The 19,469-nt window shown below is 30.8% G+C and overlaps 1 protein-coding gene across 3 annotated transcripts in view; it reads left to right on the top strand.

Moving 5' to 3' along the window:
* The window catches only part of LOC143047185 (uncharacterized), a 72,466-nt gene that overhangs the window by 41,800 nt on the left and 11,197 nt on the right, over nt 1-19,469 (top strand). For all 3 annotated transcript variants that reach the window (XM_076220170.1, XM_076220171.1, XM_076220172.1), the window contains 12 exons: nt 162-281; nt 1,177-1,763; nt 5,092-5,207; nt 6,080-6,198; nt 7,835-7,953; nt 8,613-8,754; nt 13,751-14,001; nt 14,763-14,820; nt 15,795-15,874; nt 17,046-17,115; nt 17,462-17,569; nt 19,209-19,318. In XM_076220170.1, coding sequence (XP_076076285.1) covers nt 162-281; nt 1,177-1,763; nt 5,092-5,207; nt 6,080-6,198; nt 7,835-7,953; nt 8,613-8,754; nt 13,751-14,001; nt 14,763-14,820; nt 15,795-15,874; nt 17,046-17,115; nt 17,462-17,569; nt 19,209-19,318 — 1,880 coding nt within the window. The remainder of the gene's footprint in view (nt 1-161; nt 282-1,176; nt 1,764-5,091; nt 5,208-6,079; nt 6,199-7,834; nt 7,954-8,612; nt 8,755-13,750; nt 14,002-14,762; nt 14,821-15,794; nt 15,875-17,045; nt 17,116-17,461; nt 17,570-19,208; nt 19,319-19,469) is intronic.

Below are 19,469 nucleotides of genomic sequence, written 5' to 3' on the forward strand. Positions count from 1 at the left end.
CTGTTTAACGTCAAATATTTGGTTAGGGGTATCATCTGTTCACTTGTTTGAGACCATCAATTGTTCATTGTATTGCTTAGGGATTGCCTGGATAATCAGACCAAGCAATGATGTTCAATTCCATTTTTGCTTTGTGTAGGTGTTATTTTATGTTCTTCTAGCAATATTCCACACCTGTACAGAAAAGAAATGTTTCCCAGATAGATGGACCTACACCTAAAAATTCATTTGGATTCCAGATTAGCCAACAGAATTTTCATGATGCTAAAGCACTCCATGTGGTAGGTTTTAAATAAATATCTAAATTAATTAGGGTAACTTTAACAAGTAGACATTATAAGTTGAATAGTTCCCTACTGACTCCCGTACAGATCCATAGAGGGTTAGAAAAATTCAAAGAGCTGAGGCCAAATGCTGATTCTCCTATGGAATTTACTCACCCTCTATCTCTGTGAGTGGTGAACAGTATAACAAATTCATTGCACAAAGAACTTTTTCTGCTGTGTTTTGTAGAAAAATAAACAAAGAAATACAACAACATCAAAAGATGACATTTCTATTCTCTTACTTTAGTTTGCCTAAACCAAATGTTATGAAACTTATCCACAATGCTTTTAATACCACAAAACACAGATCAAGTTTGAATTTTGGTCGAGTCACTTATACCATTCTAGAGTTAAGAAGTTTTACAAATGAAAAAAAAAAATTACTGTTTTTCTTGTTTCCGTTCTCTAACTTTAGTTTGCCTCAACCAAAAGTTATATGAAACTTATACAATATGCTTATTACCACAAAACAAAGATCAAATTTGAATTTTGGTGGAATCAGTTTTAACCTTCTAGAGTTGTGCCCTTTACAAATGGAAAAATTGTTTCTGTTCCTAGCTTAGTTTGCCTTAACCAAATGTTATGAAACTTATACACAATGTTATTAATTACCACAAAACACTTTTACACTTTTTGAGTAATGTCCTTTTATAATGTTTATATGCAAGCAGGATCATCATCTGTGTCCCATGAACACATTCCCCATTTATTGTGTAATCTTATCCTTGATCCTGATCTCCCTTCCAATCAAATTGATGCAGGGTTTTTTTTTTGTCTTTATTGCCAAATAAAGAATTGCTTTTGAAAATCTCCCAATTAACAGTAAACAAATATTGTTGATTTGTTTTAGGTACAGAATATGACAGTATTAAGTATGGAATTATTAGCAGACAGTAGAGGGGATCTACTTTCAGATCCAGAAGTAGATGCCATAAAGGCACTTTTCTACACTATACATAATGATATGAATGATACAGACATAACAGGGATTATAGTGGTTGATGCAGAGTCTACCAAGATTCAGGAAAAATTGAGAGAAAAGAGTAAACAGTCAGCACATCTGTCGACATGCAACAGTCAAAACCCATCAACTTCAACAGATACAACCTGTAAACAGTCAGCACATCTCTCGACATCCACCAATCAAAACCCATCAACTTCAACAGATACAACCAGTTCATCTGTTACACCTGTATCAAAATCTGAGTCACCCAAGACTTCAAATGTGAAAGATAATAAAAGAGATAGAACACCATGTCTTAAGGATACTGAAAAAAGTGACCAGTTATCATCAAAACTGCAAAGAAACACTTCATTTTCTGGTGTACATTTAAATCAAACATTACTCCAGAAGTCAGGGATTGATGATAATTTGCAGATTGCATATGTGGAAACAGAGATTGGTCTTTTTAATTCATTTAAGGATCTGATAACAAGGTAATATTATCATACAATTCAAACGAAAATAAAGGAATTTATGAGCACAGTAGGGCAGAAAAAATGTGTCACAAATTTGTTCATATGTGGATATGGATGTTGGCAGACTCCGGAGCTCCAGAAGAGTAAACAGTGTCTTCTTGTGGCACCTTTCAAGTAAAAAGAGGGGGTAATTGCATTTAAAGATGTAATAATCAGGGAAAAAGATGAGATTTTGCTTCAACAAATGAACCATACCTGTATATATTTCGCTTAGAATTAAGACAGAATCTAGCAGGAATGATGTTAGAAGTATAAAAATATACTAGTGTTCATATTCTAGCCAGAATGAATCTGCCTGAAAAATAGCCAAAAAATTTAGATTAACAGGATTTTTTTAGTATGAATATTGTGATTACTACCAGTAATATTCTAATTAGCAGGAAAATAAGATTTTTACTAGAAAACCTGGTTTGAATTTTTATACCCCTACCATAACGGAAGGGCATTAAGTTTTATGTCTGTACGTTCCAAAGTTGGTTTCGGTTCTCTCACTTCAGTTTGCTTCAACCAAATGTTATGAAACTGATACACAATACTTATTTATATCACAAAAAACAGATTAAGTTAGGTGCTGTCACTTTAACCGTTTTAGAGGTATGCCCCTGTTCAAAGGAAAAATTGCTGAATTTCTGTTTCTGTTCTCTCACTTTAGTTCGCTTAGCCTCAACCAAATGCTTTTTACCAAAACATACAGATCAAGTATGAAGTTTGGGGGTGTCACTTAATTCTATAGAGTTTTGCCCCTTTACAAATGGAAAAATTGCTGAAGTTTTTGTTTCCGTTCTTTAAATTAAGTTTGCATCAACCAAAATTTATGAAGCTTATACACAACACTTATTGTAAATAAATTGGATTTTTTCCCTTGATGTTTTTATGAAATAATTTACTTATAAAGTGTGTTGAGGGAAAACCATGATATATTATCTACAATTCGATGTTGTACCATACTTTGCTAATTAAGTATGCAACTCAACTAGAATCCAAAGGAAAGTAGACAGGGCTTAGCTATGACACTAATAACGCAATTTTAAAAATAAACAAAATTTTTAAATGCGGTGACCCTGCAGATAGGGTGGACTTCCAGAAGAAGAAGAAGAAGAAGACACTACCCGTATATATTTATTTTCATGTTATTGCATGACTGAAGCTCCACCATTTTTTATAAAGGTATCCCCCTCTGAAATATTTAGGAAACTGAAAAAAGTAAATGGTCAAGATCTTCATTTTTTTTCCTTTTATAACAAAAAGCAATTAATCATATGTACCACATCTAGAGAAACTTTTTTCTTTTTTTAAACTAAAGGATTGTTATGAGTTCCCTTAATTTTGGAAAAATTACTAAAAGTTTTTATATTTCAGTTCTGAAAAAAACTAAAATGCAATACTACAATGTAGTGCCATTTCCTTTGCGAAAATTCAATTAAATTTTGATTAAAAAAAGGGGGTGTATCACTAAGAAAAAGAATTAATTCTATTAAATAATGATTAAAAAAAGAGGGGTAACTAAGAAAAAGGAATAAATATGCCTAGAACAATTTGTGAAAAAGCATGATTCTTTTTGCAATAAATAGAGGTACACTATCTACACTCCCTGGATCCTCCACTGTTTAGTGTTTTGTCATTAAAATTGTGTTTTAGTAAATAATCTAATAATCGAATTAATAAAATAACAGAAGAAAAGCAGTTTGTACGAAAACTTTAAATGTATAGATATGCATTTTTCAATGAGATGAACAATCTGTAAAATATTATTGATTTGTATTTTACGTTGAAAACCAAAAAAAAATTCTTATCGTCATTAATAGATTGATTATTTAATCCTTATCGCTATAATCCAACATTTTTGTTTACTCTCTAATAACATAATGAAATTACCTGCGCATACAAATATACACAGGGCGCAAAACTAAAAAATCTGGAAAATCCCACATTTTCTTTACTTTCTGCAAATTCTGAGGTTCTATTAAATGAAATACAAAGAAGATCATACACGAGGCGCACAAGTGACTTGCACGAGCTTCCAATTCATTGAATAAAACTGTATCGTGATCAATTTCTGATTTTAGCTCAAGGTCTACAAGCTGTCAATCATTTTATTTATATAAAATTTTTTATATACCATGTGTCTTACTTAATAACATATTTAAACAAACTCATCCTACGGATTCGTTTGTTTAAATATGTTAACTCATAAAACCATGGTATATATAGTACTTACCACAAAACCCAGATCAAGTACAAAGGATATGGTTCACTTATGGCACAAAATGGCCTAAAATATCAACTTTATTATAAAACCCCAGACATGTCACAAATTGGTTCGTTAATGGGTGTATTTCAAAAGCCTTTTTGCTAAATAAATCAGTTCCCTTCATAAAAGTACATAATATTCTCCAAAGTAAGCCAATTTTAGACATGTTGTCAAAATATGATGATTTTGTGCTATTTTCAGATCTAAAAGCTTTAGGAAAACATAGGCTGCCACCTATGATCCAAAATTTTTTGTAACCAAAAGATTCCAAATTTGATATGTAATTTATCAGTATAAAAACTTGGATCTTGGATGGTGGCCAAGGTTGGTTATACCAAAAACAATTTAAATTCTGGAAAAAATTGACCAAAGAATAGAGAGCTCCCACAATTTACAGGATCAACATACATTTACCAGGTTTCGAACTGTCCAAACCAATCAACAACAGTTAGCTATGATATAGCTTGGAACAGTGCATATGATCCTGGATAGAATCATCAATATCTTCCAATCAGAAAGTAAGAAGCATTCTCCCTCCAGACTGTCCATCGTTCAATCTTAATATCATCTTGGCAGAGACGATAATGAGAATTGAGATTCTTTTTCATATGGAGATTATTTGACCCTTCCCCACAGTTATTTATTTACTTTGAATATTTTGGTTATACATGTAGTTTACATGTTGCAATTTGTGTCTAGGCCAGTCCTGAAAATTCCAAACCCTAATTTCGATGAAGTCTTTTGCATAGTTAACTTGTTTAAGTTTGTGATTAGGTCTTATTTAAGATAACCACTAATGTAAATTCTTGGATATTTGGTATGCAGTTTCAATAGCATTTGCATAGTTCTTTTCCAAAGAGATTAATTGGTTCTGACCCTCAGTCATGGTTCATTGATCTTAAAATCTTTTCTATAATTAACAGGTTAAACTATAAGAATTTTAATTGCAACATTTGCACCATTCTAACAAAATATCAATCAGAAGAGACTACATGACCTCTGTGTAAACAGTTTATTATTGAAATTATTTTACAGATTGGATCCAGACTTGTTAGTTGGTTATGAAATACAAAAAAGTTCTTGGGGATATTTATTGCAAAGAGCAGCTCAAGTTGGTATTGATCTTTGTTCACAGATATCTAGGATACCAGGTAATTATATATCAATCTACATTTTGACCATGTCCTCATTTCATAGATCAGTGATCAATGTTAAAATGACGATTAAAGATACATGATTAGGTCCATTCTCAGATACTGTATGCATAAGGTCAATTATATTTAATTTATGGATGGCAAAAAGGTGTACATGTCAGTCTGCCAGGTTTGGTTTGACCTTGATTTCATTTTCTTGGATCATTGGTCAATGTTATATTTTTGTGTTTTGGTCTATTTTTAGATAACCTTGCCCAATGGGCCAAGTGACCTTTTCTCTTCACATGACGTCTGTCGTGTGTCATCTTCTTTGTTAACTTTAATAAAAATCTTCTCCTCTTTAACCAAACTTGACAATAATTATCATTTAACAGTTTATTGTATACTTTAAGCAATATGTCAACTATATTTTGTGTACATAGGTATGCAATAATTGAAAGATATACATGTCTGTCTGGCTTGGAAAATCTAACCATGACCTCTTTTTAATGGATTCTTTGCATTTTGTTCAAAAACTCCAGAAGAAACTGTGAATCTGTTAACAGAAATCATTATCAGCAATAAAAAGAAATTTAGTCATAAATTATATTCTAATCACAATGTTTGAGAGTGTGTATTGTTGAAAATGCATATAGGCATAGAAGAGTGACACAGGCACTTCAGAGCCTGTATACTAGTTATATTATAAACAAGGAATTATCTGAATCTTGAATAATTTTGAGTTCTGGAAAATTGATGAGAAATTGATGATGAAAACTAACCAAACTAAATAGGGTGCGCATGGCTAAGGTGGGTTAGTTAGTTCATACTGAAAGGATAACCTTAGCCATGTGCTCATTGTTTACAGTATTGTTTTACTTTTTTTTCAGAAGAAAAACGAGGTAGCCATTTTTCAGCTGAGAAGGATGAGTATGGTGCAGATAGCATGTCAGAGATTCATATTGTTGGCAGGATTGTGCTCAATCTTTGGAGAGTTATGAGACATGAGGTATAAATAATATTAAAGCTTGATGAGAGAGGGATGAAAGATACCAGAGGGACAGTCAAACTCATAGATTGTAAATAAACTGACATTGCCATGGTAAAAAATAGAAAGACAAACAGACGAATAATACAAATGTAGTACAATAGACACAACATAGAAAACTGAAGACTAAGCAACACCAACCCCACCAAAAACTGGGGGTGATCTCAGGTGCTCAGGAAGGGTATGCAAATCCTGCTCCATACTGTATCAGTTAAATATAACTGTACTAGCAGCCTTAACCATTTCTGTTTGAAGGGAACTTGACTGATCCATGAAAGATTGGTATTGATGACCAATAGAATTCGTCAGATACAGTATAGCAGGTTATTTTCATGGGCAGCAAATTTTCCTTTATTTTCGCAGATAAAACGAAATCACCAAAATAAATTCCGCCAATTTAAAACAAATTTAAAACATTACATGCAGAGGTATTGATAAAAGTTTTGAATCTGCAAAATAATAATTGTTAAAATATTTTATATACCTTATTCAATGAAAATTGAGAAATTTTGAACCCAAGAAAATAACCCTCTGTACATCAAATCAGCTATGTAAGAGTTGCTGTGTTGACTGTCTGTAATCAATCAGTAAAATAATTATGGATACTTATATAATTAAAATTCTTATGTAAAACGTACTCCACAGTATTAACATGCAATAAACAGGGACCTCTACAAAGGCACCTGAAATGTTTATTTGTAATCAACTTTTTCGCAATAAAAATTTTATCACTTGAAAATAGTAATAATGCATTTTAATGTTACTAGATGATGAAAATAAATCCATTTATGCCCCAACTGTTCAGGGTTGGATCTCTGCAGTTGTATCTAGTTGCGTTTGGTGAAGCAATTTATTTGTTTCTGTTCTTTAACTTGAGCTTTCCTTGACCAAATGTTATTAAAAAGAATTGCCCAATGCTAAGAATAACCACAAAATACAGATCAACTTCTAACTTTTGTGGCGTTACTTTTACAGTTTTAGAGTTATGCACCTTTATAAATGCATCATTGTGCATAAGATTTATAAAATTTGGTTTTAGAGGCAAACTAAAGTGAGATAATGAAACGAAAAAAATGCAAGTAAAGGGGCAATGCCACCAGAATCAAAAATTGGTGATTCTTTTTTGTTTTGTTTTCTAACATGAGTTAGCCTCCACCAAATGTATTCAAACTTATACACATTGCTTATACAACAAAATTCATATTAAGTACAAAGTTGGGTAGGGTCCTTTTTATCTTTCTTCAGTTATGTCCCTTTATAATGTTACATGCAAGTGGGGGCATCATGGACATATTCCGCATTATAAAGTTAATGTTAAGTATTTTGTAGTTGGTCCATTTCTCAGATACAACAAGGTATTGATCAACTATCTGTCTTGCAGGGTTTGTCTGACCTTGGCTTGACCTAATTTATGTGGATTATAGATTATGCGCAATGTATTTTACATCAATGCATGAATATGATGCAGCTGAACAAATATCATTAATGCTGCTAATAAAATGCAAGTTGTTTTCAATATCATTATCAACAATTAACAATCAACTTTTAAGCCAATTAAACCTGCAGCTTATGAGCTATTGTTGATTGTATTTTGCAGGTTACTCTTAATATTTATACATTTGAGAATGTGATGTTCCATGTCCTTCACCAGAGAACACCTAAGTATTCATTTAGAAATCTCAACACTTGGTACAATAAAAAGACACATAATCACAGGTAAGCCCTACTGAGGACTAGATTTCTGAAATGCCACATACAGTTTTTATGCCCCCTCCAAAAAGGAGAGGGCATTAAAAGTTTTACCCATTTCAAGGCTTACACTTTTAGCCAATCGTGACATGTCTTATTACTTTCCCCACCGCTGTACCATCAGAGCAAACATTTTAAATAGCAGAACTGTTAGTTAAGACTTAACAAAGACGAGAAATGGACTCGTCCCAGATAATATTGAAAATAAAATATATCCAAATAAGAACAAATCAATTTTTCTCGTTAGTCAGATCAAGTCAGATTATATAATACATTTAGTTACAAGTCCCTCATGCAAATTTTATGATCTAATTGTACATCAAAGGTTCATTTTGATATTGGTCACTTAATGCTAATTTGAAATTTAAGCTAAAAACAGGGCTTATAGAACCTACTCTTTTATCAATGACCTGTTTAATGATAATCACATACATTATTAGATGGAGAGTAATGAATTATTTTATCAGTGACCTGTTTAATTGATAAATACATACATTATTAGATGGAGAGTAATGAATTATTTTATCAGTGACCTGTTTAATTGATAAATACATACATTATTAGATGGAGAGTAATGAATTATTTTATCAATGACCTGTTTAATTGATAAGTATATACATTATTAGATGGAGAGTGATGAATTATTTTATCACCAGAGTCAGAGCTAACTTACAGATAATGGAACAGATTGATCTTGTTGGTCGTACAAGTGAATTTGCCAGAGTATTTGGAATAGAGTTTTATCATGTTCTTTCCAGAGGATCACAGGTAGGTACATTAACATTATGTAGTTTTAGCTATGGCCATGTGAGCAATTGCAATCACTTAGCATCTGACATTCGAAACTTTTCCAAAAGTCTTCTACTCTGAAACTACTGAACCAATTTCAACCACATTAGGTCGAATGATTTTTTTGGTATTTTTGTATCAATTTTGTGTTTTTATAGCGTTCGGTCAACAAGTATAACTGCCACAAATAAAAATAGAACATAGGGGGTAAAATAAAGAAAATCTAAAAAAAATACAGTAGGTAAAGCAAAGCTTACAAGGTTAGAAATGATCAGCAGGTCTATTTCTATAATTGAGGAAATTTTCAGAAGAATTGCACTGTTTGTTTAGTTGATTTAGAAACTATGAAAGCTAAAGAGAATGTTCAAAAGAATGTTTAAAAATGTATTAATATACATTAAACAGCTAAATAAACATGTATTGATATACATTAAACAGCTAATTTTTACCTATTCCTGTCAGAACAGTAGATGTCTCCTTAAAACACTGACAAGTCTCATATACCATACCACATAGAACAGCAGATATTTCTAAAGAACACTGACAAGTCTCATATACCATACCACATAGAAACAGTAGTAGTTTCCTAATAAAACCTAACAAGTCTCATATACCATACCACAAAGAACAGTAGATGTGTCTTATAGACAATAACTAGTCTCATATACCATACCACATTGAACAGAGGATGTCTCCTTATAGACAATTACTAGTCTCATGCATCATACCACATTTATCTATACTAATATAGATACTAAGAGTAGAAAAGTAAATGTTCTACTTGAATGGAACATTTATCCTGCCATACTGGATACTTGATATTTTATGCAAAACTGTATAATAACTATTCTAATTTTATTAACAAACTAATATACTAAGACACCATTGTATACACAGTATACTAGTATCATATTCACAATCAATTCTAAATCTATTATACTGAATACATATGAAAATAATAATAAATGTATCATTTGGCTTTCTAGGGGGCTACTCATTAAAACTTACAAAAATACTAATTAAAATAACCAAATCGAAAAACACTACCTAAATTGATTAAAAAATAAATTGCCTGAATTATGCAATTTTAAGAACCTGCAGTAGAGCCCTGACAGGTGAAAAAATTTATTTTAGAACCTGACTGGTAGAGCCCAGACAGGTATAAATTTTTAAAAATGAGAATACCTGCGGTAGATCCCAACAGGTACTTTTAGAACCTGAGTGGTAGAGCCCAGACAAGTATGAATTTGAAAACTGAGAATTCCTGTGGTAGATCCCAACAGGTACTTTTAGAACGTGAGTGGTAGAGCCCAGACAAGTATGAATTTTGAAAACTGAGAATTCCTGCGGTAGATCCCAACAGGTACTTTTAGAACCTGAGTGGTAGAGCCCAGACAAGTATGAATTTTGAAAAAATGAGAATTCCTGCGGTAGATCCCAACAGGTACTATTAGAACCTGACTGGTAGAGCCCAGACGGGTATAAATTTGAAAAATGAGAATTCCTGCGGTAGATCCCAACAGGTACCAAAACTAACTTAATTATCACCTTTAAATAAAACAAAGCCTTAATAATTTATAAGATGTATGAATGAATTGGGGGAAAATAATTTCCCTGAAATTAAGTAGGCCAAATTGAATGAAAAACATAAAACTAAAACAAACAAAACACATATTGTTATGAGTAGCCCCTTTTTAAATATACATATAAAAAATATTTGACGTTAAACTATGACTATTTAATTTTTTAAGGTGCAGCTGGGGAAACGGTGGGTGGGCTGAATTAATTTTCCACAAGTACAAATATGACTGCTAACAGTGCAATGCTCAAACAACAACTGACCATCCTATCAAAATTATATACAGATGTTTCTCTGATAACATCCATGCTGTCATCCTGCTGTTTCCTATCTATGATCTAATACCTATCCCTTAATCTCTTAATTAAAACAAAACTGCCAAGCTGCCAAGCTGAAAGCTGACCTTATCATTAATGAAAATAAAACCAGGGAAAGTACATACCCTAGGAATTTATCAAATATGTATAAACTCTAATTTAATTTTTAAATTACCAATAATCATGTATTGATATACATTAAACAGCTAAATAAATATGTATTGATATACATTAAACAGCTAAATAAACATGCATTAATATACATTAAATAGCTAAATAATCATGTATTAATATACATTAAACAGCTAAATAAACATGTATTAATATACATTAAACAGCTAAATAAACATGTATTGATATACATTAAACAGCTAAATAAACATGTATTAATATACATTAAACAGCTAAATAAACATGTATTGAGATACATTAAACAGCTAAATAAACATGTATTGATATACATTAAACAGCTAAATAAACATGTATTAAGATACATTAAACAGCTAAATAAACATGTATTGATATACATTAAACAGCTAAATAAACATGTATTAAGATACATTAAACAGCTCAATAAACATGTATTGATATACATTAAACAGCTAAATATGCATGTATTAAGATACATTAAACAGCTCAATAAACATGTATTAAGATACACTAAACAGCTCAATAAACATGTATTAATATACATTAAACAGCTCAATAAACATGTATTGATATACATTAAACAGCTAAATAAACATGTATTGATATACATTAAACAGCTAAATAAACGTATTAAGATACATTAAACAGCTCAATAAACATGTATTAATATACATTAAACAGCTAAATAAACATGTATTGAGATACATTAAACAGCTAAATAAACATGTATTGATATACATTAAACAGCTAAATAAACATGTATTGATATACATTAAACAGCTAAATAAACGTATTAAGATACATTAAACAGCTCAATAAACATGTATTAATATACATTAAACAGCTAAATAAACATGTATTGAGATACATTAAACAGCTAAATAAACATGTATTGATATACATTAAACAGCTAAATAAACATGTATTAAGATACATTAAACAGCTCAATAAACATGTATTAATATCAATTAAACAGCTCAATAAACATGTAAGCTCAATAAACATGTATTGGTAAACATTAAACAGCTCAATAAACATGTATTAATATCAATTAAACAGCTCAATAAACATGTAAGCTCAATAAATTATGTATTGGTAAACATTAAACAGCTCAATAAACATGTAATGAGATACATTAAACAGCTCAATAAACATGTATTGAGATACATTAAACAGCTCAATAAACATGTATTGAGATACATTAAACAGCTCAATAAACATGTATTGAGATACATTAAACAGCTAAATAAACATGTATTGATATACATTAAACAGCTAAATATGCATGTATTGATATACATTAAACAGCTAAATAAACATGTATGGAAATACATTAAACAGCAAAATAAACATGTATTGATATACATTAAACAGCTTAATAAACATGTATTAATATACATTAAACTGCTAAATAAGCATTAAACATGTATTGATGTACATTAAACAGCTAAATAAACATGTATTGATATACATTAAACAGCTAAATAAACATGTATTAAGATACATTAAACAGCTCAATAAACATGTATTAATATCAATTAAACAGCTCAATAAACATGTATTGGTAAACATTAAATAGCTCAATAAACATGTAATGAGATACATTAAACAGCTCAATAAACATGTATTGAGATACATTAAACAGCTCAATAAACATGTATTGAGATACATTAAACAGCTCAATAAAAATGTATTGAGATACATTAAACAGCTCAATAAACATGTATTGGTATACATTAAACAGCGCAATAAACATGTATAAATATACATTTAACAGCTAAATAAACATGTATTAAGATACATTAAACAGCTAAATAAACATGTATTGATATACATTAAACAGCTAAATATGCATGTATTGATATACATTAAACAGCTAAATAAACATGTATGGAAATACATTAAACAGCAAAATAAACATGTATTGATATACATTAAACAGCTTAATAAACATGTATTAATATACATTAAACTGCTAAATAAGCATTAAACATGTATTGATGTACATTAAACAGCTAAATAAACATGTATTAATTTACATTAAACAGCTAAATAAGCATTAAACATGTATTGATATACTTTAAACAGCTAAATACACATGTATTAATATATATTAAACAGCTAAATAAACATGTATTAATATACATTAAACAGCTAAATAAACATGTATTAATATACATTAAACAGCTAAATAAGCATTAAACATGTATTGATATACATTAAACAGCTAAATAAACATGTATTAATATACATTAAACAGCTAAATAAACATGTATTGATATACATTAAACAGCTAAATAAGCATTGATGCAAGATCAACACAAAAATAATCCAGTTGGAGTGAGTTGTAGGAGCCTCTTGGATACACAAAGACAACAACATCATAGATAACATAGGTTTATATCAGTTTGAAAATCAGTGCTTGGAAAAAAATGATTTTATTGAAAATTGCATTGTCATCCTTCTCGTGTGTACAACTATTGCAAAGTTTTTATGAAACTTATTTCAAAGGTTTATCTCAGCAATGTCTTTGACATTTTCGAAATAAGTGCTGATCAAATATTTTTTCAAAGTTATGCCCTTGGAAATGTTAGTTATATATGAAATCATATTGCTAAGATGAGAAAAACCAACAGTGTATAGTTGGCTATGAAAATCCCTGACATAAAAAATATGAAACTATTCAATTGAGAAAACTTACAGACTGTTTTATTACAAAACAATTATTGAAAATAGAATTTGGCAGAAATGAACCAACTACAACCATTTTATAACTACTGGTTCTTGACTTGGAACATGCATATAAACAATGTGGCGAAGTTAAAAGGATTTGCTGGCGCCAAACCCTTCCCATAACACTTTTTACCAATGATCATTCAAATTAAACATACAAACAAACAGTGAAATTGTATATCATTATATATTTCAGTATAGAGTTGAATCAATGATGTTACGACTGGCTAAGCCAATGAATTTCATCGCAGTCTCACCAAATGTGCATCAACGAGCCAGAATGAGAGCACCAGAGTGTATACCTTTAACATTAGAACCAGAATCCAGATTTTACCATGATCCTGTTATTTTGGTTGATTTTCAATCACTATATCCATCTATCATGATTGCTTACAATTACTGCTTCTCTACTTGTGTTGGAAGGATTAGTTTGTTGGAAAAAGCTCAGTATGTTATTTCAGACCTATAACGTACAGCGGGTTATTATCGCAGGGTGTAAATTTTTCTCTTATTTTCATGGCTTTTAACAAAATCACCAAAATATATTCCGCCAATTTAAAAGTTTTGAATTTGCCAAAATAATAACCACCAAAATATTTTGAATACCTTATTCTGGGAAAATCACTAAATTTTACTTCTGCGAAAATAACCTGCTATACGGTAGTTTATGAACATTTTTTATTTGGTGGAGTCACCTTGACTGTCTGTCTTTTTGATTGTATGAATATATAGAAAATAAGATGTGGTATGATTGCCAACGACACAAGAGACCATATGACACAGAAATTAATAACTATAGGTCACCATACAGCCTTCAACAATGAGCAAAGCCCATACCACATAGTCGGCCATGAAAGGCCCCGAAATGACAAATGTAAAACAGTTCATACAAGAAAAATAACGGTATAATTATATATGTAATTGTTAATGTGTAATTGTTATCCGCTTATAGCACCATACATGTACCTAAGTTGTAATAAATTGTCTTGTCTTGTAATGAAACAACTGTTCACAAGAGACCAAATGACACAGATATTGATAAATATAAGTCACCATACAGCCTTCAACAATGAGCAAAAGCCCTGAAATGACAAATGTAAAACTAATGGCCTTATTTATATACAAAAAAATGTATAAACTATTCTCCATTGTTACCTTCTGTGCAAACTGGTCCTTAAGTCTTAAATCAATATTTATTTTTATTATAGTGAGGGTGCTATTGAATTTGGATGTACACATTTGAAGATTCCTCCTTCAGTTTTGAAGGTAAGTCATGTTGTTATGTTCTTTGAAATTGTTAAGGTAGCACATAATTGTGACTAGTAATGAGATTTATCTAGGTGAAATTGGCTTCATCGATATTAATTGATATAAGCGTTTTGCAGGTCTTTTTCTATTTTACGGTAATGATGTAAAATGCCACATTAATTACTAGATAATGCATAATTCTTAGTTCCATTCAAGCTCAACTGGCTTAATAAGATTTCCTCATCTCTTGGGGTCTGTCTTTCATCATCGTCTGTTCTCCGTTAACTTTTACCAAACAATATCCTCTCAAACAGCTTAGCCAGATATAACCAAACTTGGCCAAAATCATTTGGGTTTCTATTTTTAAAATGTGTCCGATGACCCTGCCAACCAACATGGCCACCATGGCTAAAAGTACAAAATAGGGTTATAATGCACATTTTTTTTTATTATTATATAAGATAAAAAAAACAGTCACGAATAGAAAAAAGACTGGAATAAAATTGCCCAGAGCTTTAAGCTATTTCAATTGTCCTTATTTACTTATATTTAAAAAAATTTGGACGACTACTTATGGAAATTATTGCCCTTAAATGACAAACTTTAACCTTTTTTTCATTTTTGCCTATTTTCTAAAAAAGTATAATAGATACAGAGAAACATTTAATTGCAAAAATGATTTGCAAGACAAGTTCTTCAAGTATGTAAGTTCACTTTGTTTCTACATCTTAATTGTTGAGCCTTTCAATCAGCAATTTTCAAGTTATGATATTGGGGCTGATTTTCACCTATGTTTTTCATGATTTGTGGCCCTTTATTATATAATGCTATAATAATGACACTAATAATTGTAAAGAAAACCAGGTATGCTATCATTTTTACTGCCTGTTTAATATCATGAGACACAAGTCAAAATAAGGAATCATGGCAAGATGACAGTGAAAAAGTGAAACCTACATATTCAAAATTAAAAAATAAAATTGCTATTTTAGAAAATCCAAGATGATGTGACAGTTTCTCCAAATGGAGTGGTGTTTGTGAAACAGAGCGTAAGGAAAGGAATAATCTCAGCGTAAGTTATTCTTATTATGTCCCCCGCAGATCAAGTTTTTGAAAAAATTAAGGGCATTGGATCTTGATAAATTGTTGAAAATCACAGTTATACAGACTTTTTTTCTAAACGCCTTCAGATATTGGGCTGATATTTGATATGTGAGTTAACCATGATGAGTTGCAGATCAAATTTTTGACAAAATTACGGGCATTGGATCTTGATAAATTGTTGAAAAAAAGTTATACAGACTTTTTTTCGAATGTTTTCAGATGTTGGGCTGATTTTTGGTATGTGAGTTAACCATGATATGTTATAGATCAAGTTTAAGTTTCGTACTGTTCCACTAATTTTTGCTGAAATTACAGGCTTGGACTTTGATAAATTGTTAAAAATCACAGTTATACACAATATTTTTTGAAACGCTTTCAGATTTTGGGATGATTTTTGGTATATGAGTTAACCATGATGAGTGAAAGGTCAAGATAAAGTTAGGTTCTGCTCCCCTGATTTTGTCAAAATTAAGGGTTTATTACTTTGAAAATTGTTGAAAATCACAATTATACAGACTTTTTTTCAATACGCCTTCAAATTTTAAGTTGATTTTTGGTATGTGAGACTACCATCATGTTTGTGTCCACATGTGTTGTTGAAATTGCAGTTTTCGACTTTTTGAGACGGGGCCATTCGTGTTGTTCTGACACATCTAGTTGTATTTAGCTTTATTGGTACAGGTCGTCTTTTTATCTTCACTTTACATCTGAAGTCACTCTTACAATGATAGACTGCAGCAGACCTAAGTATAAAATTTTGACAAATATGATACCTACCCATGTTAAAATGAGTATAGATAATAACATGAAGGATTTATTTCTTTAATTGAACATATATTATAATATCCAATAGCTACCGTAAAACGCATTATTTTTGGGGGTGTTCAATTTCGCAATTTTCATTGAATAAGGAATACAACATATTTTGGCAGTTATCATTTTGGCGGATTTAAAACTTTTATCAATACATTTGCATATGCAATTTTAAATTGGTGGAATTAATTTTAGCAATTTTGTACAAATATAGGCGAAAATTTACACCACACGAAAATAACCTGCCATACAGTATGTTCAAATTTGAATGCTGACATATTATGATTTTTACCAATAGGAGTGTATATTCTATCTTACAATTATAGGATGGTAGAAGATATATTGAATACAAGAATAATGGTGAAGAAAGCCATGAAAGATTGCAAAAAGGACAAGGTATAATTTTTAGTGATAAGTCTGCTTCCATCTGTCTGTCACATCATTACTAGAGAACTGTTTGACTTAAAACTTTCATACTGTGTAGAATTATTTGTGGTTACCGGTATATTCTCTTGACCATGTCCCTGATTGGATAATTACATGTACACTGCATGACACAAAGTGCCATAGGGTATATTGTTTAGGACCAGTCCATCCCTCAGACTGCCTCAATCAAATGCTATGAAACTTATACACAATGCTTATTACCACGAAACACAGATCAGGTTTGAATTTGACTGGCCTTCCTTTTACCTTTGGACCTAGAGCAATATCTCAAAGTCGTCTTGAATTTTTTTTACAGACATTATATCGCCTGTTGCATGCTAGACAACTAGGATTGAAACTGATTGCCAATGTAACTTATGGATACACTGCAGCTAATTTTTCAGGACGTATGCCATGTATTGAGGTTAGTGGCGTTTTATAATTTACTTTTATAATATGATAATGTTAGATGAAAAAATTATTTCAAGCATTTAAAGTTTCTTTGTTTTCCAGTTCACTGCTTTTAACAAAGTTAAATCTATATCACCAGTTTAATCAAATTATAATTACCAGTAGTCTTCATTTGCTTCAATTAATTAAAATATTGTATTAAACTGTTGATTTAAACATGAGACTTTATAGCACAACTGTTGAGAAGACAGCGGGACTGGCAATGTCTTAAATTACCTTTGTATCCGAGGTCAATGTCACATCAGCGAAGACACCTTAGCTTTAGTTATATTAGTAACAAGTAAAAGTCAAACTGTATAGCTGTTATTTGTTATGACAGTTAGATATAATAAGAAATTTTCCCTTCAACAACATGATCACCAACCCACTATAAATTGTAAAATAAAACCTTCTTTATTCTTTGTTATTACCCATCACTTCAATTGAACAGATTTTTATACATATAAAAAAGGAAGATGTGTTATGATTGCCAATGAGACAACTCTCCACAAGAGACCAAATGACACAGAAATTAACAACTATAGGTCACTGTACGGCCTTCAACAATGAGCAAAGCCCATACTGCATAGTCAGCTATAAAAGGCCCCGAAATGACAATGTAAAACAATTCAAAAGAGAAAACTAACGGCCTAATTTATGTACGAAAAACGGAACCAAAAACAAATATGTAACACATAAAAACAAATGACAGCCACTGAATTACAGACTCCTGACTTGGGACAGGGACATAGACATACAAATATATCCATCAAATACTAAAGGTTTAGTTTGTTTAACAATTCGCTAAAATAAGCAACTATTTTTTTCCCCTACAATTTGAACATTATCTAGTTATGATTTAATTATATACAGTTTGCATGGCTAGCTTTTGAGATAATCTAATAAAGATAACTGTCTAGGTCTGGTAATTTATCAAAATATGTTAATACTTTGTTAACATTCGAAATTTAAGAATATTTTGTGAAATTATTTTGTTTTTAATATTACCGGTCATAAACCTCTTAAGCAAAATTTCTTTTCCAATATTACTATCACCAACTAAATACACAAAGCTGAAATTACTGCTTAATCAGTGTTGATACCACTGTAACTTATATGGTGGTGAAGTTAAAATCATCCCTTTTGTTAGTTTTTCAGATGCCATCACGAGCTGGTTGAATGTTATGGAATATCCGTTTCACAGATGATAATGCATATTTCCTTAATGTTGAAACTACAATCCCTTTATTCCAAAATTGTTAACAAACAAATTAAACTTAATACTGTCTTTGTACTGACATGAGCAACACAACAGCTGCCTCCTTACCCTTCCGGAGCACCTGAGATTACCCCCAGTTTTTGGTGGGGTTCTTGTTGCTCAGTCTTTAGTTTTCTATGTTATGTTTTGTGTACTATTGTTTGTCTGTTGGTCTTTTATATATTATGTACCAGACATTTTTAATGAACATCATTTATTTCAAAATAGTCCTTTATCCTTTTAAGAATGTAGATGAGGTATAGTGAAAGGTCTTAAATAATGAATGCATATAATTGTGGTTTTTTTTTGTTGTTAGTATATATTATGTTAAAACATACAGGTCAATTTGTTGCAGGTTGGTGATAGTATTGTTAGGAAGGCAAGAGAAACTTTAGAAAGGTCTATTAAACTGGTAGAAGACACACCAAAGTGGGGAGCAAAAGTCTTGTATGGCGATACTGATAGGTAGATTTGATTATACAGACAAATAGTTATTGCATTGAAAATTTTAGTAATGTGGTTGAGCTATTGCTATTTGATTAGTTCCAGCTAGATATGATATTTGATGACTCTGCATTGTGAGGTACTGACTTGAGATTCCTTACGAGATCATTTA

The sequence above is a fragment of the Mytilus galloprovincialis genome, chromosome 10 (assembly GCF_965363235.1).
Source record: "Mytilus galloprovincialis chromosome 10, xbMytGall1.hap1.1, whole genome shotgun sequence".
NCBI lineage: Eukaryota > Metazoa > Mollusca > Bivalvia > Mytilida > Mytilidae > Mytilus > Mytilus galloprovincialis.